This window comes from Leptonotus elevatus, chromosome 10 (assembly GCF_054856555.1).
Source record: "Leptonotus elevatus isolate MCC_2025b chromosome 10, RoL_Lele_1.0, whole genome shotgun sequence".
NCBI classification, from domain to species: domain Eukaryota; kingdom Metazoa; phylum Chordata; class Actinopteri; order Syngnathiformes; family Syngnathidae; genus Leptonotus; species Leptonotus elevatus.
Genome location: NC_141248.1, coordinates 8368953 through 8395622, shown reverse-complemented (window position 1 = coordinate 8395622; position 26670 = coordinate 8368953). Strand labels below are relative to the sequence as shown.

The 26670-nt window shown below is 41.8% G+C and overlaps 1 protein-coding gene across 12 annotated transcripts in view; it reads left to right on the top strand.

Annotated features, from left to right (window-relative positions):
• The window catches only part of LOC147166938 (inositol 1,4,5-trisphosphate-gated calcium channel ITPR1-like), a 78258-nt gene that overhangs the window by 2717 nt on the left and 48871 nt on the right, over nucleotides 1-26670 (top strand). For 8 of the 12 annotated variants that reach the window (XM_086086202.1, XM_086086199.1, XM_086086197.1 and 5 more), the window contains exons 3-18: nucleotides 13205-13275; nucleotides 14458-14573; nucleotides 15028-15114; nucleotides 15571-15729; nucleotides 21038-21136; nucleotides 22281-22364; nucleotides 22441-22587; nucleotides 22742-22846; nucleotides 22996-23040; nucleotides 23136-23165; nucleotides 23619-23773; nucleotides 25105-25204; nucleotides 25296-25456; nucleotides 25576-25717; nucleotides 25801-25959; nucleotides 26040-26212. In XM_086086202.1, the coding sequence (XP_085942328.1) occupies nucleotides 13205-13275; nucleotides 14458-14573; nucleotides 15028-15114; nucleotides 15571-15729; nucleotides 21038-21136; nucleotides 22281-22364; nucleotides 22441-22587; nucleotides 22742-22846; nucleotides 22996-23040; nucleotides 23136-23165; nucleotides 23619-23773; nucleotides 25105-25204; nucleotides 25296-25456; nucleotides 25576-25717; nucleotides 25801-25959; nucleotides 26040-26212 (1833 nt within the window). The remainder of the gene's footprint in view (nucleotides 1-13204; nucleotides 13276-14457; nucleotides 14574-15027; nucleotides 15115-15570; nucleotides 15730-21037; nucleotides 21137-22280; nucleotides 22365-22440; nucleotides 22588-22741; nucleotides 22847-22995; nucleotides 23041-23135; nucleotides 23166-23618; nucleotides 23774-25104; nucleotides 25205-25295; nucleotides 25457-25575; nucleotides 25718-25800; nucleotides 25960-26039; nucleotides 26213-26670) is intronic. The other 4 variants (XM_086086204.1, XM_086086198.1, XM_086086205.1 and 1 more) reach the window with 1 other exon arrangement.

Below are 26670 nucleotides of genomic sequence, written 5' to 3'. Positions count from 1 at the left end.
GATGATCCCTATGCCAGAAATGCTTTTAGGCATTAGCCACAACATGTTTCCTTTTCAAATGCTGCTTTATCACTGCCGTGGTGCCATGAAAGGGAGGTTTGCATCGTATTAAGCATTTTGGGTGAAATGCACCTGCATTTTCTGACTCTTGTTAACATGGGTTAGCCATGACACACCATTACCCATAATACTTTTGTTTACGTCGCGGATGACCTGGATGGGCCACTACTGCGCATGTGCGTCACAGACATGGCATCCAGCCAGCAGTGTTGGGTACTTAAACCCTAAAAAAGTAATTAGTTACAAATTACTCATTTAAAAAAGCAATTCAGTTATCAACGGAGTTACTGCTTTGTAAAACATAGTAACTAAAGGAACTATGATATGTTTCTGTTGTGTCGCTGACATTTGACCAGCAAATCAGATTGCCGCACAGGTTGCGGTTGGCTCATCTGTTCTCCGGTGTCTCGACAAAACAGCATACCCGTCGGAGTAGCATACCTTCTGTGTATGCGTTGTAGGAAACAGTTCATGTGCAGTAAAAACAGGTTGGGTGTTTAGTTGAGTTTAGGGTGAGGGAACAGATAGAGTTTACTATACAGGTATGCTGATCTGATAGAACACCGTAACTGGGAAGTCATTGTTTCTCACGCCATGCAGAGTCATAGTTCCATAATGGGGAAACAAATCACACAGTCGGCAAACTGTATGTTTGTTTGGAGAAAAATAAAGTTTGTACAATAAGACAACAACCTCAGAGATCTAGGAGATTACTGGAGGGTGAAGAAAAGTAACAACTGATTTGAATTTCCTGGTTAACAGCCAATTAGAGCAATTGTCACCAACATCAATTTGCATAAAAAGCAAAATGACAGAAACATTTCTTAATCAGGGTTTGTCCTGGCTCAAAATTAGGCAGAGGCAATAGTATCATCCTGACTATGATGGATGACTACCGATATCTTATTTTATTTATTATTTATTTTATCGGTACTTGCGGCGGTGACCTATACCATTATCGGCCGCCCTCCTGCAGCCATTTTACAATCAGGGACTAGAAATGAGAAATTATATGAATACAAAGTTGCCATACATTTTTGCCATTTTTTTAAACTACAATCATTAAAAATTCATCCACTAGTACATATTAAAACGTCGATTGGAGGCTGCTATGGACGACGACGCTCGCTGTAAGCACTGTGGCGGATCCTTCTTGCCTGAAGAGGGACACACTGACTGCTGTCTTGACTGTCAAGCAGTAGCGACCACTGCTGCGGCGATCCATACTCCTGTGAACACAACTGATGTTGCGCCTCACCAGGACGCAGCGGCTGCCCAGGGGCGGTCATCGTCTGCGGTGGCAATGACCCCCCTCGCGGGGGTCGGGCAAAACGCAGGTCTGCTTCTCCTGCTACCCCTGACCATCGGAGTAAGAAAGGTCGGTCTGACTCTCTGATTGCCTTGCAGTTGAGCCGGTTGGAGGCGAGTGTGATGGCAATACAAGCTCAGCTGGGTAATCAAAACCCTTCTGCTTCTCAGGCCTCTGCAGTGGCGTTGCTATGCAGAGGTAGCCATGCCAGATGCAACACTCCAATTGCCCTCCCAAGATGACGACGTCGCCGAGGATGCCATCTCCATCCGGGATTCTGAGGCGTATTCGTATGCCTAATGTGGAGTATTCGGTGGCTTCTCTCATTGTCTCCCCTGAGGAAGCCCTTAGAGAGGCTGTGAGATGCCCTAGCCCTCAGTGGCGCTTGATGGATGGACGGTCACTAAGTCGTACAACGCGGCGGCGGTGGTAGCACGCCTGGCCAACACCCAGGTGCATCTCCTACTTGCTCTCTCCGCAGCTTTGAGAGACGATGAAGTGGATGAGGCTACGTTGTACTGTAACATGACGTTGAAGGACTTATCCCTCCTTTCTAGGGAGCATGGCCGTAGTATGTCTTTTCTCATTCAGGCGCGCCGTCAGGTCTGGTTGGCTCAGTCTCCCTTGCGAGAGCTGTCCCGGAAGGAACTTTGTCACCTCCTTGTGTTTCCGGGTCAAGTTTTCAGGTTGGCGGCGACAGCAGCACTGGAACGTACAGTGTGTGCCAATGACGTGAGGTTTAAGTTTGCTAGCCTTGCCAGGCCCTATGTTCCGTCAAACTCTGGGGCGAGCTGCTCTCCCGGCCGCCCCTCTGTCACGTGCTGTGCAGACATTTCGGCCTACGGGAGGGATATGGACCTCGTCGTCCCTCTGGCCGAGGGCCCCGTAGTCAGCCACGAGCTACGCACATCACACCTCGTCCCTGCCGGACTCCTAAATCTGGGAGGGCCAGGGACTGAGCTTGAAGAGCCGGCAGTCGGTTACTTTTCCTGTCGCCAAGTCAACTACTGGGCTGCCCTCGCTTTGGACCCATGGGTGCTTTTAACCTTGTCTCATGGGTACAGGATTCAGTTCCAACGCTGGCCCCCTCTCTTCAACCGGGTCAGAGAGACTGTCATCAGCATCCCGGAAAAGGCACTAGCTCTAAATCAAGAGATAGCGACCCTCCTCGCGAAGTCCGCTATCAAAGCAGTGGTTCCCATGGCTCATCCCGGGGGATGCTATTACCCCTACTTCCTCATCCCGAAAAAAGACAGGCGGATTACGCCCTATCCTGGATCTAAGAGGTCTCAACCGTTACCTAAGGGTGTTGCCCTTCCGCATGCTGACTATGTCGGACGATCGCCCGAGGGGAATGGTTCACGTCAATCGATCTAAAGGACGCTTACTTCCACGTCCCTATTGCTCCTCAGCACAGGAAGTTTCTCCGCTTTGCCTACAGGGGTCGCCACTGGCAATTCAGAGTACTGCCATTTGGGCTGTCACTCTCTCCCAGAGTATTCACACATGTATTGCACACTTGCAGTCAAGTGGCATGAAGGTGCTCCCTTACTTGGACGACTGGCTGATACGCGCACCGTCCAGGGATCAGGCAATCCGAGACACGTCTACGCTTCTTCAGCATGTGTCACGACTTGGGCTTAAGGTCAACCTGGAGAAGTCCTCTCTCGTTCCTTCTCAGCAGACTCTGTTCATCGGAATGTCATTGGACACCACCTGCATGACTGCTCGGCCATCCTCATCTCTCTCTTCCGTGCCAATGGGATGCTGCCTTATGTCCTTTATCTGCGTCTGCTGGGCAAGTTATCGTCCCTGACGGCTCTTGTGCCACTCGGCCTGCTGTCGCTGCGACTATTGTTCCGCTTCCGGGTCGACCCGTTGCTGGACCATCTGAGGCGTCTCCGAGTGTCCATTCAGTTCATGGGTGCTCTTGCACCTTGGGGTTGCTGGTCTGTTCTATCAGCGGGAGTCCCGCTAGGCGTGGTACCTACACCAGAGGTGTGGACTCTGTTCATGTGACTTGGACTCGAGTCATGAATTTGATGACTTTAGACTCGACTTGATTTTTTTTTTTTAAAGACTTGCAACTCGACTTGGACTTGAGCCCTTTGACTTGAAAATACTTTTATTCTTCCACCAAAACAAAAAGATTCAAATGTATGTTAACGAGTAAGTTCCTCTTGGTGTGTGCGAGCTGGGCTGACAGCGCTGTCATTCAGACATGTCAGGGAAGCCGCACACCCCACCTACGCTTAAGGAAACTTCAAAATAAAGCTGACCAAATAATACATTGACACCAATGCAATAGCCTTGGTGGATTTGACTTTGAAGTCTGCCTGCATGGTGGCGTGAACGCCAGCTTGACTACTTCTCTTTGACATTTTGGCTTGCATTATCGATGTTTTTATTGAAATGACATATTTTCTACCACCATTATCATAATGCCACTCCGAAAGTATCTTAAATAGCGAATTTAGGACTCGAAGAAACCGCAAGTTAATTACGTTTATACGAATTGGTCTCTTGTATCCGACAACATAAATTCAACGCCATAATATCAGCTAGTCACAACAGTCGCATGTTGGTGACGACATTTGTATCCTTTGCCGTGATTGGTCGAAACAAAAGTTAGTGGACGTGCACGCGATTTCTGCCTCATCCAATCAGCTCGAACTGTTGTACAGCATGCCCCGCCTTACTCAAGCAAATCAACGCGTAGCAGTCCCAGACTGATATTGTGGAGAACTCCCTCGAGTGAAGCACAAATCAATCTGGCTATTGCCCTGACTCCTACTTGATGCTCACCCCAAATAATATAATCTATGATGTTGTTAAAATGACTCAAAAGGACTTGAAACTCAAAGTGTAGGAATTGTGAATTGTTTGAGACTTGTCAGTCTTGACTCGGGACTTGAGGGCAAAGACTTGAGACTTACTTGTGACTTGGAAAGCAATGACTTACTCCCACCTCTGACCTACACGTCACAAAGTTGTCACCACCGATGCCAACCTGAGCGGATGGGTTGCAGTCTGGCAACACAGGACTGCTCAAGGCAGGTGGTTTGCAGGTGACAGGTTGCGGCACATCATTGTGCGGGAGCTGGCGGGCTGTGGATCTGGCCCTCATTCATTTTCTGCCCTTCATGGTTATTTTCTGCCCTACGTGGCAGGGCGCCATGTCCTGGTACGATCGGACAACACTTCCACTGTGTATCACATCAATCATCAGGGCGGAACGAGATCCGCCCAGTTGCTACGAGCCTCACGGAGGCTTCTCAGATGGGCTGTCCCCCGTCTTGCCAGCTTGCGGGCCTTGTTTCTTCCCGGGCATTGTCACCGCCATCGTCCGCCTCAGGGGGATTGGCCAGAGGTGGTGAGTGCCATTTGGAGTCGCTTCGGGAAAGCGCCGGTAGATTTTTTTGCCTCTGAGGCATCCACTCACTGTCCCCTCTGGTTTTTCTCTAGGGAGCAGAGCAGCCCGCTGGGCCAGGATGCTCTGGCGCACCCCTGGCCAAGGGGTCTGCTATATGCATTCCCACCTCTCCCCCTCATTCCTTCAGAGGGTCCTTCTGGAGGGTCACACGTTGTTGCTGGTGGCCCCTCTTTGGCCAGCCCAGACTTGGATCCCTCTCCTCCGCAGTCTCTGCTCCTCTAAACTGTGAATCCTGCGCATCCGGTTGGATCTACTGTCTCAACAGGGGGGTTGGATTTGGCATCCCGTTCCCCGTCGGCTGCATCTGTGTGTCTGGACTGGCCGCTGAGGGGCGAAACCCATTGCTGACTGAGTGCTCGTCTTTGGTTAAGCATACGATCCTTAATGCCAGGGTTCCGTCCACTTGTTCGCTGTATGCTAACAGATGGAAGTTGTTTGCGGAGTGGTGTGCAAGCTGCGGGAGGGATCCCATGACGTGACCTATTCCCACTGTTTTAGAATTTCTCCAGTCTGTTTTCGATAAGGGGCGTTCCCCTTCGCTGGCTGTCTCGTAAGACGCCGTTTCTACTTGCGATAGCATCCGCTAAGCGGGTGGGGGAGCTCCATGACCTGTCTGTTAGCCTCGACTGCCTTTGTTAGCACCCCGACAGGGCAGGGGTCACATTGTGGCCTAATGCTGCTTTTGTTCCCAAAGTTTTGTCTGGCTCTCAAGCCAACCACCCTATTGGTCTCGCTCGTTTTACTCCGCAGTTGACGGATGGGGATGACGCTCAAGTCTTTGTTGTCCAGTGAGGGCGCGCTGCTTTTATTTGGATGCTACGGCATCTTTCCGTACATCCACCCAGCTTTTTGTGTCTTACGATGGCTCAAATAAAGGAGCTGCTGTTTCCAAGCAACGCCTCCCCCATTGCATCGGGGATGTGATTCGGCAGTCGTACTGGGTCTCTGGTCGTTCCCGTCCTCCTGGGTTGCGTAGTCACTCCACCAGGAGTGTTTACGTCATGGGCCGTTCTGAAAGGAGTGTCCTTGGAGGACGTCTGTGCGGCTGCTTCCTGGTCGCCGCTTTGTATGTTCTCCAGATTCTACAGCTTGGATGTCACCTCTACTCATTCAGTGGATGTGGTTCGCGGTTCTGCAGGGCCCCCTCTATTAGGTATATTTTCCAGGGTCTTTGTGACATCGCTGGTATTCGGCATTCCGTGCTGTTTCAGCACTGGCACCTGGCGGTCGGGAGGGACGCAATAGAACGACAGTTGCATTTGTAACTACGGTTCTATGAGTCCCAAACGACCGCAAGCATTGCTTGTCACTCAGAGCCCTCGTGTTGGTCTGCGCACGAAGGTTCTGAGAGACTGGGTTCCGGTAGCGATCCTCTTGTGGACCACGTCAGCCGGAACCCTGGATATGTCCTTTTATGAATTCTTTCTTGAGTGATGCATGCGCGTCGGGGATTTCCGTGCTGTTTCAGCACCGCCACCTGGCCGTCGTTTTATGACTTTGGCCATGGCTGGAGCGAGCGTCACCTCTGCCTCACAACCAGGAAATGGCCGTGTGCAATGGTTGCTCCATGATTTGTTTCTTCTTGGTACATTAAAGTTTTAAAAAAGAAAAAAAAAGAAAGCTGTTTCTTCTTCGGTTGTTGCTTTAGTTCTTTCTGGTGAACTGCTCTTGATATAGCGCCTCCATAATTGCGCAACAATGCAACTGCAGTTAAAATGCGTTGCTGCCGAGCTCGATCAACACAGCTGAAGTGCTGTGTTGAGCAATATCTGTGGCTCAGGCTGAAAGTGGCGAGCAAATTGTTTTGGTTTTATTGAACATATAATGGTTTTATTGAACATATAAACATGAAGAAAACACAAAACACATTACAAGTATAAAATATAAGTTGAAGTAAAAAAGAAAAACAAGAATAGGGAGAAAGAAAAGAGTTTATATGTTCAAAAGGGGTAGGAGGAAGTTAAAAACTTATCTTGTCCTACCCCTTATTAGTTTTATGTTGATACAATAATAAGGTTAATGTATTTCAACAAAAGAAAAATGTATAAACCTAGTCATATATACAAGTGCACTTTAACATACGCACATTTGCCAGCAACATATGCACATTAAATTCATAGGCATATACCATAATTCATTTATGAATCATAGCCTTATACTCACATATACAATTTTCATTACACTCATACCGATACGTCCAAAGAAATTACAGCATATATACAATTTTGACAGCTCTTGTCTGATTTAAGTAATTTTTTTTAACTTTGCTTTTAAACAATTTTTAAACAAGTGACTGACATCTTTTCAGGTCAGTTCCAAAATTATTCCACAAATGAACACCTTTTACAGAAACACACCTTTGCTAAATTTTGTTCTATATTAGGTTGAGGTGGCCGTCTCTGAATTTTGTACACAGGAAAACCCCTGCTCTTAATACTTCTAATACCATTTTAATCACTGCTGTTGTGTGTTGAGCCAGATTGTGTACACGTATTTCACTTCATGAATTTCACTTAAAAGGAACCCCAACTGTAATGACAACTTTGCTCTATATTATTTATATGGTTGTTACTAACATAACTATGAGATACATTTTTCAAAAATCATTTCAAGTTTAATACATTTTATAGAAACTTTATTTGGACGTACGTTATTTACGTTGCAACGCATTTAGTGCGTAGTGACGGAATGCCGGCTGGCTCTCTGCCTAGCAATGTGAACCATCTGCAAAGAAAGCAAGGTAAGTCTCCGTCGCGTTCCTGAATGACAAGAGCACGGCGTGTAGGAGGGTGACTCTCCCGATCGCATGTTGTTTCTTTAGGAACGCGACGAAGACTTACCTTGCTCTCTTTATAGACGTTTCACATTGCTTGGCAGAGAGCCTGCCCCTATTCTACGTCACTACGCATTGAATGCGTTTCATAGTTCATTGTTCTGTTGCAAAAGAAGATGCCCAGGCAGGTTCTGGAAAAAAAAGAAGACGTTTTTTTTCTCTGTAATTTTGGGGATTTCTGGAGGATTCTGCATTCCAGAGCTGGGCGATGGTCACCTGTGGAGATGTCTCTTTGGGAGATTCCGACACCTCATACTGTTTTTGTAGCATTTTGTTGCAAACGTTACATTTTCCGGCCCATTATCGCAGTTTACCTCTTAGTTATTACAAAAAACGCATTGGATTGTAATACTAGTGTGCAACTTGAGAGCCATGTTTTATATCACAGTATTTTAAGCCCTTCCACAGTTAACTATAGGCGAATAATGATTAAATCTTACCTTTGTCACCATTGCGATGTAATTTTTCTATGAAATGTTAGGTATTTTGCTGGGGTTTTTTAAACGCCAGGTTCAGTAAAACCCCGCCTCTCTCGTCCAAGCCACAAAACTCTGGAGCGCTGCATTCGAGCACTTGTCTGAATGGAGTCTTCTTTAATTGTGGAAATTGGATGGATGTTCAGTTCTTCAATAAACATTTGGAACAAAACTGATCCTTGCCGCAAGAAATTGTGAGGAGGAGAGGAGAGGGAAGAACAGAGAGAGCGAGAGAAAAAAAAAAAACCTTGAATGGGAAGCAAACCTGAGACATTCTGCTTACAGGGTGTGCATGCTAACCACTACACCATTTGTTCAACAGCGCACAAATTTTACTTGTAGTTTACACAAGTGTTAGCCACGGAACCTTTCTGGGAATTTAAGACGGCCAATTAGCATTGCAAATGTGAAGGATAATTGATTGCTTTGAATTCATTTGGACAGAATGTTTACTGATAAAGGCTACTTTTATCACTACCCTGCGAGCATGGATTTCTCAGAAAAAGTGGCCGTGTGTTTAGTCCGCAGAGGCGCGGTGCGGGGATGGGTCTTCACCTATTGACGTCATGACCGCTCGTTTTCTCAGGTTGGGAGGGGCTGGTGCTTGGAGAACAGAATGACCTAGAAATTCTCAGAGGGGTGGGTGAATGGAGGAAAACACCACTTCGTTGATATTTTTGGTGAGGAATTAACATTTTAACATGGTTAAAAGCTCCAAAAAGTAGATTTTTCACATTACTGTCCCTTTAAATTTTGATTGAAAGTCAAATCAATAATGGATGGTAGAAACAACTATATTTTTAAATTTAACAATACATACAATTGTTAGTGAGCTATAAGGATTCACATTACTGCCTTGCCTCAGCTGGCTTTGGCTCAGTTACCGATCATTACAGTCTCAGTCACCTTGTGATGATTGACTCAGTCCTTGGTGTGGTTCAATTCTCAAAAGTCAGCATGAATACTTTATAGCTCCCCCATGATCCTGAGCAAGATAATGGCAATGTATGGAAATGCACTTGAAAAATAATCCTTTGGATTTACTTAATTTGAACATGTAGGCTACATTTGGTTCAAATGATGTGTTAAACTAACGTTGATTATTTTCAACGGAAAGAGCAGTGTTAATTTTGACAACACATTTTTATTTAGTTTTAGTTAGTCTTTTGACTAAAATTAATTAAAGTTTTAGTCATCTGATTGTATTTTAGTTTTAATCCAATTTTAGTCGACCAAAATAAAGAGCAATTTTAGTCAACGAAAAAAAGAGCAACTTTAGTCGACGAAATTGACAGTTTAGTCGATATTTTCCTTCAGCATACATTTCAACTTTTATAAAAAAAATTATAATACACCTATTTGTAACTGTAGTTTAACACGCAAGGCATATTTAATACAACTATGTCTTTATTAATTGTTTCAATGAAACATGTTGAACTGACAATAATATAACTTAGTTTTCACCTAAATGAAAAAGGGCATAATTGCTTGAGATTAATCTTACAGCTGCACAATGAATGGTTTGATCATTAAATAAAGTGCAGTGAACACTGAACAGTTTCTGAGTGGTTATTTTCTCCAACTCGCGTTTCATTCCTTCCGATTGGATTGTATGAATTTTCGTCACTGTGTTGTTTTGGTTTTGTTTGTTTGTCATTGTCGGTCAATTTTAGTTATCGTTATCGTCTCAATGAATGGCTTCTATTTTAGTTTTCGTTTCATTTTCGTCAGAAAAAGAAATTGTGATAAAAATTATGACGAACATTTTTCGCAGACGAAATTATCACTGGCAAAGAGTGGAAAATTATATCAGTTACCAATTTTTAATCGTGTGCAACTGAAAATTAAGCACTTTTTTCAGTGTGGTAGACCTGCAATGTTTCCCACACCGTATTTTTTTTATGTTGTGCATCAAGTCTCGTCACCTTCTCTTTTTAAGCTAATGGTGTTCTTGTTCCTCTCTCTCAACTTCAAAATGGTGTGTTACTGCTCCTTTAAATACCGTTGTCTTCATCCTCTGGATCACTATAGTGTTTGCTATTCACCAGAGGCCACACTAACCCTTCTTCTTGCTCTGAGAAAACATGCTTTTCTGCAGTTCAGTTCTGTTCTGTGCGTCATATGTGCGACCTTTTTAAAGACTCATGTCAAAGCTCATTTGTCAATTTTTGCATTTGGCACAGTTATGCTTCGTAATTGTTTCCCCGCATCTGCTGCAGGGAGCTTTTTCTGTTAATTAAAGTTGAGTAGAGGATGTGACTTAAATAGGTTAATTGTATCAGGTGTTGCTTTCACTGCCGCAGTGCTGAATGTGCCTTCTGAGAGAGGTAGCTGCAACTTCATAGGCCACTGCTGGCACCAATGAGTCTCTGTCTCCTAACGGTTTTTGACTAATTGTTGCTAAATTTTTTCTTCTCAGTATTAACTGATGACTTGATTCTTACAAAATGGAACCTTTATTGGTTATTTTTAATTTTAACAAATGATATATACTGTGTGTGTATATATAAATATATATATATATATATGTGTGTATATATATATAAAATTGAAAACCAACTTCCACATATGACTTTAGATTTGTATCATGTGTGGTACATCTATATACAATGCTTAGAATTCTTAATTTTATAACAGACTAAAACATAATACAAACATTTTAGTATTTCTAAAGATCAGAAATAACTTTTCCCACTAATAATCAATCGTATAACTGCTAAAAGCAGCATTGAGAACTTCACCAACGGAACTGAATATAGCATTGGAGGAGGATTTACAGTGGAACCTCGGAGTTTCGGAACTCGTAAAATTTGGACTTCAACCAAAAAGTTTTAACTTATTTTCGGAGTTCGAACACCCAAGCAAAGCAAGCTAAGCCGAACATACCTTGAAAACGGTTAAATGAGTGAAGCCGAGCGAAGCCTAGTAATGCCGAATGCTCACGTTGCGGTAGACTATGCACTGCTTATTTCCAGTCAGATTGTGAATACTCCCGTAGGTGCTCCATACTCGCGAGTGCATTTTGGTTTTTCCACTACAATTTTCTTCGCCATGGGCCCAAAGAAAGACAACAATGCCAGTGGCAGCAAAGAAAAACATACAGTGCTACGAACCACAGTGGAATTAGGAAGAAGATTATCGCGCAGTTGTAACTACTGTCCCTGCTTCTGTAACTACTGGCACGAGGACCCCCCTTAGCTGTTCAACAACGTGCCTGACGTTAAAAAACGCAAGTAGTCTAACAATCTGCCCAATGTAAAATACACAAACTCAGCACTGAACTAAAGCTAGCATTAACATAGCATTTATCATACACTGATGCCATCACACCACAACAGGTAAGGTAAGGTATTTGTATTGTATAAATACTGTACTATATTATAAATGTAAAAAACATAAACAGAAATTAAAATAGGAATTTTCTGTTTTTGGACCTCGGGAACGGATTAATTGCATTTACATTATTTCCTATGGGAAAAAAATGTTTCGGAGGTTGAACAATTCGGACTTTGAACACTTCGCAGGAACTAATTATGTTCAAACTCTGAGGTACCACTGTATTTTTAATTTTTTAATTTTTATTTTCTGGGCCACAAACTTTTTATTCTGGATGGTGGAAGGCTTAAAATCTTGTTGTGTGTTGGGCTTTTGTGCTAGCACCATGTGCATGGGCCATTATAGATATAATTTGCATTTGCTGCCTTTCCATCTTTTTGCACACTGTACAAGTTCTTTTTGTCTGCAATTTCATGTAGCATTTTGAAATACATAATATATGTACAGTGTCTGGTCAAGTGGTTCCCCAGAGTCTTCTTTACTTTTCCACCGCTACTCCTTTCTTTTCACTTGGCCCCTTGCTGGCTGCTTCTGTGTTGTTTCTTTTGGTTCAGTTGTGTCCTCTTCTGGGTCTTTCTCTTCTTTACAATCTGTAGTTTCTTCAGTATTTGTAGGTGTCCATTCCTCATCTTCCCCATCATCTTCCTATAGCTGCTCAACATCACTTGATTTGCCATCTATAATTATTTTCAAAACATCGGCGATGCTGTGTTTTTGTTTGTATGCCATCTACAACTGTCAATTGTGTATTGTCAACCCCCCCCCCCCCCTGCAGTTTGTGATATTTATTAGTTAAAATAAGAAAATTAAACCGTATACACCTACTGTTTCAAATTTTATAATTTAACTAAAACACTGATTTATAAAATATTTAGTTATTTCACATTGTGTGTGTGGGTGTATATATATATATATATATATATATATATATATATGCCAATTAACTGTTTATAATGTTTACTCAGTAAAAATTTTGTAGTTTTTTCATACCTTTAACTCTTCAAAAATCAAATATCTCTTTTCTTAAACATGGTCATCTTGTAACGGCACTAGGAAGCCATCTGATGGAGAATTACTGCCCTCTAAAGGATTATCTATGCAATGTATGTATCTGATCCAACACATCAGGCTTGTAGTGGGAATACAAATAGTATACCTATCAAATAGAGGGCTCAAAATTTCATGTAGTATATATGATACGTTTGGCGTATGATGACAGGAGAGACTAGAGACTTTTGATCCATCATTTAATTTTTATATTCAGAAGTCTGATGATACTTTTTGTGTCCTCAAATGAGTAAAACCTAAAACGTTACATCTTTATTTTTTATTGTATTACTCATTGGTCAACCTCATTGAGCTCTTTTTTTAATGGAGAATGAGCAGTTGAACTCAGTTAAAATACCTACCTTGGTAAAGATTACCTTTCAAATTAGGGCTGTTAATATTAATGCTGAATGTTGAATACAAGCAAATGTTTGACGTTCATTTCCTCAGTGTTCTTTACCCTAATCTCTTTCACTCAGACTACATTTATTAATAGAAGACACTCTAAAAGAGACCATTCATTTATCAGTAAAACTTGAGGGCATTACAATAATCAATTAGTATGTCAATTAGTTACGGTTGCACAGAAAAGTCTACTGCTAGATTAAGTAGCCTATACAATTGGCAAAATACAATTTTTTATTTTGATTTTTTTATACCAAAAGAAGGTTCAATTGACTAATTGTTAATTTTGGAAACTGTCTCCTTAGGCTTGTGGATGACCGCTGCGTGGTTCAACCAGACACAGGTGACCTTAACAACCCACCCAAGAAATTCAGAGGTAAGGCAGCAGGCCTATCAAACACTTTGTTTAATGAGTCTGAAGGTTGTGGACGTTTTTGGGTTTGAACGGCTCTCTACAAAGACTCGATTCCCATCGTTCACATTGAAGAGGCGTTCAAAAGACTTGATGCGTTCGTGAACGTCACATAACTGACTAAGAACAACACCCTTTGAACAAGCAACTAACAGTAAAATTGTACTGTGCATGGTGACTAAATCATAGAGTAGAGAGCTACTACAATTCGCTTCCTGAAATGGATAAAAAATGGTCGGGTGGGTTTTGCTGCTTTATTCATATTCAACTAAAGCAATATTAATCAGAAATCCATGTTTAGACTAGTGGTGGCACATAGAACATTGCGGTAAAGAACAATTTTTCCCGTTAATTTGACTGTGACTAAATCCAATTTAAAAACAATTATGAGCACAAGAAGTTTGTTATATTGTTAGTTGTAGTCGTCTCTTGATCTCATTTGTTTGTATTGCAAAACAAAACAACACTCACTATCAGGCAGGTCTTTACTTTTTTATTTTAACTTTTTTTAGTTTAAAGATTCACAGAATTTTATTTTCAAAATTCAAGGATACAAATATATTCAATTACTTTTTTGGGGGTCACAACACACATTTCCACATGACATAAAACAAAATACAATCCCTCAGGATTTAAATAAATATGGTAAAGAGGGTATAGTAAGTTTGAAAATGAAGAATGAAAATGCAAGAGGCTTGAATTTCATATATTTATAAGATTATCTTATACGTGAATAGTGTTCATCCATAGGGATGAATGGGCATAAGCCTATGATCATAGTCCTTTAGCACTATTACTATGGGTCCTAATGATTTTAGAATGGCAGAGGCATTAAAAAAGAGCTACAAGTCAAGTCAGTTTTATTTACAGTACGGTGTCGTGCCAATTCTCACCAACATTATGTTATCTCATGGCACCTTTCACTTTGAGTTCGTTTCAGTGTCTTATTACACTGTTGTGTTGTTTTGAGCTGAATGATGAGGCTGTAGGAAGGCAAGACACCTTGTCAAATACAGCTAATTCATTGCGTCAGTTCATAAATCAAGCTCCCCATAATTAAGGTAAATTTAAAATGATTGTAAAACAAGCTTCACACAAACAATGTATACTAATGCAAGTTTGGCATATGTTGTCCTCTGTTTCCAGATTGCCTTTTCAAACTATGTCCCATGAACAGATACTCAGCACAGAAACAATTCTGGAAGGCAGCAAAACCTGGAGGCAACAGCACCACAGACACTGTTCTCCTCACCAAACTGCATGTAAGGCCCCTCCTCGCTATATACAGTGCTGTATCTGCCATGGTGACCACTACTTGTGGTTCATGGCTATCTTTGACATACACAACAAATTTACTGTATACAAAATTCACTAAATACACAGTTGCACAGTCGAATAAGATGCAATTCATGAGCAACATCAACATTTTCAAAACTGCTCTTCATTCCTTCCTGAGTATTTTTTTCAGTATCCCAATATTTCCATCATACTGTATCTAATTGCTTTCATCACAGTTACATTATTAATATATAAAGTTAAAATATTACAATATTATCTTTTCAATGGCATATTTTCTATTTTGTTTACAGAACAGAACAAACTGAACAGTACCCATTTTTATGGAAGTCTATCTCTTTTCAACTTTATTGCAGTTAATCCCTCAATGAGTTTAACTGTATTTTTCCTTTTATTTTAATTTGAATTATTTTTTTATAGCATGCGGCTGACTTGGAAAAGAAGCAGAATGAGTCTGAGAATCGTAAGTTGCTTGGATCAGTCATCCAGTATGGAAATGTCATTCAGGTACGTTCAACAATTTGAGAGATAATCTCATAAGTAATGAGCATCATAGGGATTGGCATTATGTATAGTCCCTCTTTTACAATTTTATAACATTTTACAAAAGGGTAATTGCACATCTCATCTGGCCTTTTGGTGCCCCTTTTGTTAAACATGACACCAGCTTTATCAGATATTGACCTGTTGTTTGTTGAGACAGTTATTATATTGAATGGAAGGGAAATTGATCCATGCTGTAGCAAAGGTCCTTGACTCTTTCGATTGAAGTCACTTCAAGTTTTTAGAGAATAAACACATACAAAGCAAATCACTGAGTCCTGCTGTATTCCACTGTGTGACATTTATTTTCATGGCCTAACTAGTCTCTATGTTTTCACTGTCTGCTTTGTTCTGCTTTTTGTGATGGTAATGTAGCTATTTACAGTAATTTGTAACATCTGATAATACTTTTCTCCCAAGCTTCTGCATTTGAAAAGCAATAAGTACCTGACAGTGAACAAGCGTCTACCTGCACTGCTTGAAAAGAATGCCATGAGGGTGACACTGGACTCAGCTGGAAATGAGGGGTCCTGGTTCTACATCCAACCTTTCTACAAATTGCGGTCCCTGGGAGACAGTGTGGGTAGATGACTGAAATTGATGCTTTAATTCTAACAGAACTTGTGGACAAATTACTTGGTGATGGGAAAATGAAGCTTCATGAAGCACTTGTAATATTTTTTGACTCCTCTAGATGCCACTCTTGGTTGAAAGATGCAGTGAAAATTTAATCAATTTCCTTTGCACTAGCCTTTATATTTAAACCAAGAGCACCATCTAGGGGAATCAAAAAATATCACAAGTGCTTCATGAAGCTTCATTTTCCCATCACTAATTAATTACTGTATGTATAATTATAATGAATGTCATTAGTTCCTACTTAAAAAGCTACAAAATAAATAGATGAAAGCGTTAAATTGAAATTATTAATTTAAGCAGCCTCAACTGCGCCATTGCAGAGAATAGTTAACTACTGTCCAATAAAGTCACACATAATACGGTCTGCAGCGCCCTCTAATGTTCATTTTCATTTTATTCACCTGATTTCAAGAGCTACATAAACCAATCTGTGAAAATATTTAGTATATTGTGATAGAAGATGGACTCAGATGTTTTTTTTTTAAGAATGCAAGGATTTGGCTGAATGAAAAAAATATTTCTGGTATGCCCTAGTAAAACAGTAGTGGTAATGCACATGGCAACACAGTAGGACTACTCTTCTTCTTTTTTTTTTTTTTTTTTTTTTAAAGAGCTCAGTATTGTTCATTCGGAAATGTCATCATCATTGCTCTTTTTTTTTTTTTTTTTTTTAATACATATATATATATATATATATATATATTTTTTTTTTTTTTTTGTGTGTGTGGGTGAGTATGTGTATGTGCGTGCGTGCGTGCGTGCGTGTATTTGTTAGCTCACCAGAAAACCTATTAGAAAAAAATCTCATACCGTTCACCTAAACCGAACACCAGGAGACCCGAGGGGACCGAAGAAAACCAAGGAAGGTGAAATCCAGCACCGACCAGACACCCCCCCCCAGAACTCCTCCCCAGCCCAAGAAACATCCAGACCCCAACAAATCCAAAAAACATAAAATCAGGGAGGCCTCAAGAGACCAAAGGAGAGACCGAGAAAAGGAAGGAAGGACAGACGAAGCCGCGTGAGATCCGCAGACACCAGCCTCCACCGATTCAATAACCTGAGGAGGAAACAGATTGTGTCTGAGTTTCGGTAGATGCTGGTGTGGTGGATCTGGCATGCATGAAAATCTCCACCAAAGAGGGGAGCCGTCGACCCCCGCCGGAACAGAGCAAGCGCAACACCTCAGGGCCCCCCAGGCCGCGGCAGCGCCAAAGGACGACCCCCGGGCCCCGCCAGGGCCACCGGCCGGAGAGCAAACCCAGGAGCAGGAGCGCCCCCCGCCCCAACACGGCCCGCGCCCCCGGCCCAACGCAGCAGGACGGGGCACTGCAGGCCCACCAGGCACCCCACCGGCCCCCAACCCCGCCCCCCCACGACCCCCCGCCCCCCATCCACCCCCGCCACCCACCCCAACCCAGCCCCAGCCGCCCCCACGCCCCCAATCCCCTAGACACCCCCCACCCCCAGCACCCCCCACCCCGCAACCCCCCCCCCCCCCAACAAAGCCGCCCCCCCGCCCCGACCCCACCCCGACCAACCGGCAGCCCCCCAACCCCCGACCCCCAGCCCCCGGGGACCACCCGCACCCAGGCACCGGCGCCGAAGAGGGGCCGGACAGCGGAGCGGATAGGGCAGCCGCGCCCACCCCACCCCCCGCCGTGTGGAAGGACGGAACACCGGGGGCAGAAGGGGGAGATGGGGGCACTGGAGGGCGGCCGACACCCCCGAACCCCAGGCCCAGCGGGGGAAGGCCCCGGTCGTCACCCCAGCGTTCTTTGTGAAAATTAACCCCTGTTACTGAGTCCGCCAGCTCGCGGACTGGCGAACTCTACCCCTAAACCGTGAATGTGACCCCACCCAGTGTATATACAAGTGTGTGTGTGTGGTGCATTAAAATTAGGAGCAGGTGAACCGGAGCCGATGGAAATGATATTCCCACGCTCCGATCCACCCGCCACCCAAGCATGTTGCTGAGTGTATGTGGTGCATTAAAAAAAATAGATAGGGCGGGGAGGGGGGGGGGGGGGTGGCGACACGGACAGGGGACCGCAGCACTGCTCTATACTGCGGCCCCCAACCGATGGCACCCCCACAAGCCCCCCCCCCCACCCACAAGTTGTGTGGTGTATTAAAATTGGAGGGGAGTTGTAGGGTGAAGACGGTGTTTCCACCCTACCCCACCCCCCAAAGTGTGTTATGTGCCCTATATGTCTATAAAAGTGTATTGTGCAAACCTAGTGTAGTGAGTTAAGAGGTGTGACCAGCGGGGCCCTCCCCAACCGGGCGGGGGCAGGAGGCGCACCGGCCCACCAAGCCCCCACCCACCCCACCAGGACCCCGGCGGGCATATGGGACCCGTCCGGCGGGGCGATAGGGCTCGCCCCCCGGATACTGGGTCCCGCCCGAGGTGTCAGGACGCCCACCGGAGCGGGGCGGGCACGACACCAAACCCCAGCCACCCCCGCCGGCCCCCATAGCACCGAGACCCGGGCCATGGATGGAGCCCCCGGCCCAGGGGAGGGGAAGGAAGGCGTACCGGGGAAGGGGACGACAAGAAGGGCAGGGGGCAGCGGCAGGGACGCAAGGAGAGGGGGAGAGGAGGAGGAAGGGCGACGAGGGAGAGGGGACAGGGAGGCGGAGGACGGGCGGGGAGAGGCGAGGAGGGAGAGGCAGCAAGGGGGAGGAAGGGGGAGGGGAGAGGGAACCACCGGGCACCCCGGCGGCCCACAGGCCCCGAACCGCGTCGCCGGGCCCAGAGCGACGGACCGCGCCGGAACGGCGCCGCCCCCGACACCAGGGAAAGCCCCGCAACGCAGCACCCCCCAAGAGACCCAGGGAACGGCCAAGACGCAGCCGCCACCCAGCAGCCAACAGACCCGCCCACTCCCCGCCAGGGGGGACAGCACCCACAGAATTAACCCATTGGCATGCCGTGAATCCGAATATCAACCCCTGGTGCCCATCGGAGGTGAATCCGCTCGATCCCGCTGGCAGCAGCCGGGTTCCTGACTATAGAAACACAACCATTAGTTACAAATTGCCTAATACAGAAACATCAATGCAAGTTATAACGCTGCTGTGGCTCTCGCTAACAGGCAGAATTAAAATCCAAGTTTAGGTTAAAAAATTCTATATACGTAGACCATGTTTCTTTAAATTTTGACATTTGGTTTTTATTTGAGGCAGATATTTTTTCCATTAAAATATGATTTATGAGGAGGTTAGACCATTGGTCGATATTCAAAGTTTGTTTATTTTTCCAGTTAACAAGAATTGTTTTTTTTGCGATAGTAAGGGCTACAAGTATAGATTGAAATTGTTTATGTGGTAAGTCAATTGTTGTTAAGTCACCTAGCAAACACAAGTTTGGAGAGAACGGTATCCTACAGTCCAAGACAGCGGAAAGTTTTTCTAAGACTTTAGTCCAGAAACACATAACCGGAGTACATAACCATAAAGCATGAAAATAAGTGTCTGTAGTGTTTTATAAACACTGGAGACAAATGTCGGAGTCTGAGAGTCCCATTTTCTTCATCATATATTGAGTAATGTATGTTCTGTGAATAATTTTATATTGGATAAGTTGTAAATTTGTGTGTTTTGTCATTTTAAAAACATTTTCACAAACTTGAATCCAAAAGACAGATTCCGGAGCTATAGACAAGTCTGTTTCCCATTTTGAGATGGGTAAAGACGTTTTATCAGTATATGAAAGTAACTTATATATTTTTGAGAGTTTTTTTTGTTGTTGTCGGAGAAAGCTTGATAATATCTTTAGCTAAAACAGGCGGTTGGAGCGTACCCTGGAGTGTTGGAATTTGTTTCTTTATCATACTTTTAACTTGCAAATAATGTAAAAAGTTTCCGTTTTTTATTTTATGTTTTTGGAGCAAGGATGTATATGATATAAACATATTATCTGAGAAGAGATGGTGGAGTTGTGTAATTCCTTTCTGCTCCCACACATTCAAATAAAACGATTGGTTGTTAATTTGAAAGTCGGGGTTATGCCATAGGGGAGAAAGCCCGCTGGGCTCCACTTGGGCTTTTGTCATTTCTAGTGCCTTCCACCAGGCAGTCAGGGTGGCGGAAATCATTGGATTTTTAAAGCAGTTATGGCGCTTAATCGATGTTGTAATAAAGAGTAAATCTAGGAGTCTGAGGTTATTACAATCCTTCTGTTCTAGTTCCAGCCAACAGTTAGTATCTCTATTGGGTTGTGCCCATAAAATAATATATTGTAGCTGGTTGGCTATATAATAGTGCATACAATTTGGTGCCTCTAGACCTCCTTTGGATTTATTTTTCTGAAGAGTAGATAGACTAATCTTTGCTTCTTTTTTTTTTCCAGTAAAATTTTGTAACGGCTGAGTCCAACAACTGGAACCAGTTAGCCGTAGGTTTAAATGGAATCATTGAGAAAAAATAGTTTATTTTGGGTAAAACTTTCATTTTAATAGTGGCTATTCGTCCTATTAGAGAAATAGGAAGATTATTCCAGCGCTCCAAGTCACTATAAATGCTATCCAGAAGTGGAGTGAAATTTAAATTAACTAAATCAGTTAATTTAGGTGAGATTTTTATGCCTAAGTATTTTAAATTACCTATAGGAAATGAGTAGTATGGGTCCTGGCTTGCAGGGTTCCATGAATTTTCTGTAATAGGTAGAAGTGTTGATTTTGTCCAGTTAATAGAATAGTCTGATAACTGTGAGAATTTAGTTATTAAGTTAAATACTTCCCCTAATGAAATAGCAGGCTTTTCTAAATAAAGTAAAATATCATCGGCATATAGATTAATTTTATGTTCTGTTACCCCAGAGTGAATTCCTTGAATCCTTCTTTCCTGGCGTATGGCTAATGCAAGCGGTTCAATAAATATTGCAAATAATAAAGGCGACAGTGGGCATCCCTGTCTTGTGCCTCTCTGTAGAGTAAAACTCTTAGATATAATCCCATTAGTAGTAACAGTAGCTTTAGGAGAATCATATAATACTGACACCCAGTGAATAAATGACTTCCCAAAGCCAAATTTATTTAAAACAGCAAAGAGGAAGGACCAGTTAACTTTATCAAAAGCTTTTTCTGCATCCAAGGACTACTCTTCAATTGTTGATATTGCAACATATTGGGACATAGATTAAAAAAAAAGAGTAATATTGCAGAAGTACGTTTTACAAAAAAAAGTGCATATTTCAGAAGTATGTTTTAATTTTGTATACAATTTCTCTAATGCACTCCTGAAGGTGGTGATTGGAGATAAAGTTGTCCTTAACCCAGTGAATGCAGGACAGCCTCTACATGCCAGCACTCACCAGCTGGTCGACAACCCAGGATGCAATGAGGTACAATTTCACATTGATTCAAATTTTGTTTATAACAGTACAGTATATTCCATATACAGTCATGGAAAAATGATTAGGGTTCCTTGTTTTCTTTAACTTCTTGTTCTTTTTAATGCCTGGTAGTACTATTACATATGTATCATGTGACTAACAGACAGAAAAAAAGGATGAGTTACCCAAATGTACTGTTTTTGGCATTACACTGCCAAAGCATCAGATTTAAGAACTTAATTGATTTAGGTTAATATGAAGAAAACCATGGGAAATGGCTAGATGTCAACTCATAAATAAAACTCCTATGAGACATTTATGTCGACATCTCTATATTTGTCCAAATACATTTAGTTGTACCTTTAGTTCTATCAGGTATTTAAAAAGAAACTGAATAAAAAGCGGTGGTCTAATATATATATATTTTTTTGCCATGACTGTATATCTGTACATTTTCCAAAATGGCTAAATATTAATTGTTATTGACAGCAGAAATTTCATCTTGAAATCTATATACTCTTCCAACACAGTTAGCAATTATGAGCTGAGACTGAGAGGAACTTCAATGTTTGGGAAAACAAAAAACAAAACAAATGTGAAACGTGTGAGATGTATGTCAGTGAAAGGAGTCAACTGGAATAATTTTGATTGTGAATTGAAACTGTGTAACTCAATTAAGAATTTCAAATACATGTATAAATGCAAGATTATAGTTATTATTATTATTGTAAAAATATGGACAAAATATATTTTTCTATAAATGTATGTCAGTAATTAGAACATTTTTATAAATATATGCATGCGTATATGCAGTATATTGTTGGACTTGTGTGTAGATGCAGTATGTGAATGTATGAACTTGTAATAGTTCTGTTACCTTGAATGTAGTATTTATTATGCGAAAAGGGTAGACAGTATAAGCTTTGGCTTCAAGTCTACACCTTTTGTTCTCTGTTCTTATATGTATATTTCTTTCTTTTTTTTAACTATTAATTCTTATGTTAATAAACTCAACTTAACTATATAGTGCTGCATTGTCGTTATCTAGGGTAGTTACGAAATTTATATAGCTAATACATTTGTATGATATAGTTGTATGGTTTTGTATTTTAATAAATGGCCTCTGATGTTTTGTTTTACATCTTTTATCTAGGTTAATTCTGTAAACTGCAACACCAGCTGGAAAGTTGTTTTATTCATGAAATGGAGTGACAACAAGGAAACCATCCTCAAAGGGGTTGGTACATTGCTATTACATTTAGTGACATACATGACAGATCGCACTCTCTTCTAAATTACATTTGCAATGGCAGGGAGATGTTGTTCGGTTGTTCCATGCAGAGCAGGAAAAGTTCCTCACATGTGACGACCACAGAAAGAAGCAATATGTGTTCCTTAGAACAACAGGCCGCCAATCTGCCACATCTGCCACCAGCAGCAAGGCACTCTGGGAAGTAGAGGTGAGTATGTTCTTTTTCTTTCTTTTTTTGGAAAGGTGTGTGGAGCCTAATAATCCTGAAGAAGAAGAACTGTTGTTTGCACTGTTTTACATCTTTAACGATAGCAAACACGTGGAAAAGTCCATGAGTTTGTCTTACATTTTGACCTTTGCAGGTGGTCCACCATGACCCATGTCGGGGAGGTGCAGGCTATTGGAACAGCCTGTTCAGGTTTAAACATTTGGCAACTGGTTGCTATTTGGCTGCAGAGGTGGGTGAGGTGTGTGTCTCCACCTTTATCGCTGACATTCCCAATTTGTTACAGTGTAGCAAAATGTTTTTATTTAATAATAAACTGGCTAAGGTACGCAGGTAAATCCCATGCGCAATAACCATAAATAGTAACTTGGTATGTGGTTTGTTTGACAGGTGAACCCTGACTTTGAGGAAGAGAGTGTTGAGCAGCGATCTGCAGTAAGTCAGTTTGATGACTGAGTGTTGATTGGCCTTCCACGATCATGATTGTCTTTGTGTTCATATATCTGCTGGATCTTTGCTTTCTGTTCTAGGTGGTGGACTTCACACCTTTTAATTTCCAGGTAAGATATAACTAAATTACAAATACAAATAACATGAATAATAATGGATTGTCCCAAAAATATTGTGCATAATTATAATTATCATATTTAACTTGTCCGACATCCAAAATGGTGAGATTTTACTTGGTGTGGTACAGTTTTGGGTACACATGTATGATAATAGCACAACATTGTCTTTTTGTACCGATAAAAGATCAAGCAATATAAAACAAATGGTTTCAACAAATCGATTTACTGGTAGTGCTGAATGCTGATTCATTTCGTACTTGAAACCACCACTGGTGGGCAGACTTTTATTATATTGTACTCAGCCAGGCTCCAGGGTATGTCAGGTATGTGTATGCTTCAGCATTACTGTATAATGCATAGATGATATAGATCTTAGATTTTCTTAACTTGAGTCCATGATTGTGGCTGGAGGTCTTTCTTACATTGTTCATCTTCTTAATTCAGCTGGATGCAGATAATGAAGCTTTACGTGGCCGTCTACGGGCCCCTCAAGAGAAAATCATGTACACCCTTGTGCCAGTCCCAGATGGCATGGACATTTCGTCCATCTTTGAATTAGACCCCACCACTTTGAGAGGCGGAGACTCGATGGTGCCCAGGTACAAATTAAACACGTTAAAAAAACATTTGCAACTTTATACATCCACTACTTATATAATATCTATATATTTAATATAATTTTTTCGCTGTTCTTGTTGCATTGAGCGAAAGAGAAGTTTTTTTTTTTTTCCTGTCTGCCAAATTATACACGAATATCCATACAATTATTTTGTATACTGCTGGAACTGTGGCTTATTCCAGCTGATTTCGGGCAAAAGTCAGACTACGCCCCGGACTGGTCACCACACAATAACGGTACATTTAGAGACAGAAAACCAGTCGCAAAATATCATGTCTTTGAACAGTAGTGTTGATTGCTGAAAAGCTTCTACTCTGTCCCATTGTCAGGCACATGCCTACAGGCTGCAAATAACAAACGGTAATACCTCATAAATACTAGAAATAACCCTGCCCCTCAAACTTTAACTACTAGAGGACTAAATTAATTTGAGGGACAAGCAGTACACAAAGATAAGATTGTTACCTACACTGAGCAGTGAGCAATTACATAATCCCCAGCAAGAAAGTGGCTTCTGTCTACATGTGCTTGGCAGCTTGACATAGTGAGCACACAGATACTGACACTCCTGTGTGGTAGCTGTGAGCATCCTGTTGTCTGACATTCCTGCAGAGGTCATTACTGGATTATCCGCATTAATGCCACACACTTGATTGTGTCATTTTAGGCCTTATCTCTAGTACTGCTACTTATTATGCTGTTCATTTTTTGCAACCAAAAACAAATATGTAGATTACTTAACACCTGAATGTTCCAGTTTATGTAATAATTCATGATCTTGCGGTATTCTACATTGAGTTAATTACAGGGTTGGCATAGTTACCTTGAAAAAATAATTAAAGTAATTTAATTACTGGATTTACTTTACTGATGACTTGATTTCAAAAGGAACTAAAGTAGATTAGAGGTTACTTTATTTGTTACATTCATCAGCTGCAAAAATAAAAATGACAACCGGTTTGACAATACTTTAGAGCAGATTATTGGCCATCAATAGACACTTGCAGAATATGAGAAAATGTCTTATTTATATTGTTTCTATATCTTGTTGCAATTATAATCTACTTTGTTTCTAGAGATTTCACATTTTATTATTTTTTTCATTTGTTTCATTGATGCTCAATGGCAGTTTTTAAAGTTAGTATGTAAATTTAAATTCATTCATTATAACAATTCAATTAGCCAATCACTAAATTTTGTGGATTACCTTTTGAATTCTGTCTTTTCTAATCAATGCCGGCATTGATTTGGTTTTGAATTAAACATTTCACATGCTTCATTGCTGCGTTCTTCCATTGTTGTAATTTCAAGGAGTTCATATGTGCGGCTAAAGCACTTGTGTACCAACACGTGGGTTCACAGCACCAACATCCCCATTGACAAAGAAGAGGAAAAGCCTGTTATGTTAAGAGTGAGTTTGATAAAAAAAAAAAAAAAAGGCTTGTCATTTATCAAGTACATAAATACAGTATATTAATATGAATCATGTTCAATGTCTTCAGATTGGAACTTCCGCAGTGAAAGAAGACAAGGAGGCTTTTGCCATTGTACCAGTGCCACCAGCAGAGGTGCGGGATTTAGACTTTGCCAACGATGCAAGTAAAGTGTTGGCGTCAATTGCAGGCAAACTGGAAAAGGGAACCATTACGCAGAATGAAAGAAGGTAAACACTACAGTGTTTATTTTCAAGCAGCTTTTAATTTTATCTCAAATTACATCTATGTTCTAGGTATAGTATACATACTGTATGTTTTATAATATACTCGCACATACTCTCTCCAGGTTTGTGACCAAGCTTCTGGAAGATCTAGTCTTCTTTGTAGTGGACATTCCAAACAGTGGACAGGATGTTTTGGAGATCATGGTGAACAAACCTAACAGAGAAAGACAAAAACTCATGAGAGAGCAGAATATCTTGAAGCAGGTTTGTGTTAATCCACAGGAAGTCCTTCAAGAATTTCAAATATTTTCAAGAGCTTATCTTAGAATTCTTCACTGTTTGTGTAGATCTTCAAACTTCTTCAAGCCCCTTTCACAGACAGTGGTGATGGTCCCATGTTGCGCCTAGAGGAGCTGGGCGATCAACGGCATGCTCCTTTTCGACACATTTGTAGGCTTTGTTACAGAGTGCTACGTCACTCTCAACAGGACTACAGAAAGAACCAGGTGGGTGAACACGACTGCTTCACTCTGACTCAATGGCCTTCATTCTTTGGTAATTATCCTCTTTTGTCTTCTTTTTACAGGAATATATTGCCAAGCAATTTCGCTTCATGCAGAAGCAAATAGGCTACGATGTGCTTGCAGAAGACACAATAACTGCTCTACTGCACAACAACCGGAAGTTGCTCGAGAAACATATTACTGCTGCAGAGATAGACACATTTGTCACTCTTGTGAGGAAGAATCGGGAGCCAAGGTGAATTTGAGAAAATGGCATGGGTTCTGGCTGCTATTGTAAAATGGCAGGAAGTGGGGTTTGCCAAGATCGCAGATTGACAATTCTGAAAATCCAGGCATTTCTTATATGTCCACAATGCAACGCTTCATTTCCACGGTGTATTGTATTGCTTTTGCCTGTGACCAACATACAAACCAGACATAATGTTATGGTAGTCAAACAACATTTCATCACATTTTCAATTTAAAATAATCCTCACAAATCAAATTACAATGATCCAAAGTGCAATGCTTTTCAATGAGTGGAGAGTATCTTTTCACTGAGGACAAATGTTGCATTCGAGGAATGTGGAAAATCTGATTTATCCCACTCGGATTGTGTCAGTTCCAACCTCAAAGTTTTCGAAGCAAATGTTAATACAAGATCAATCTTTGTTGTTTACATTTATTTTCTTCAAACGCTTTGAGGGCGGAACT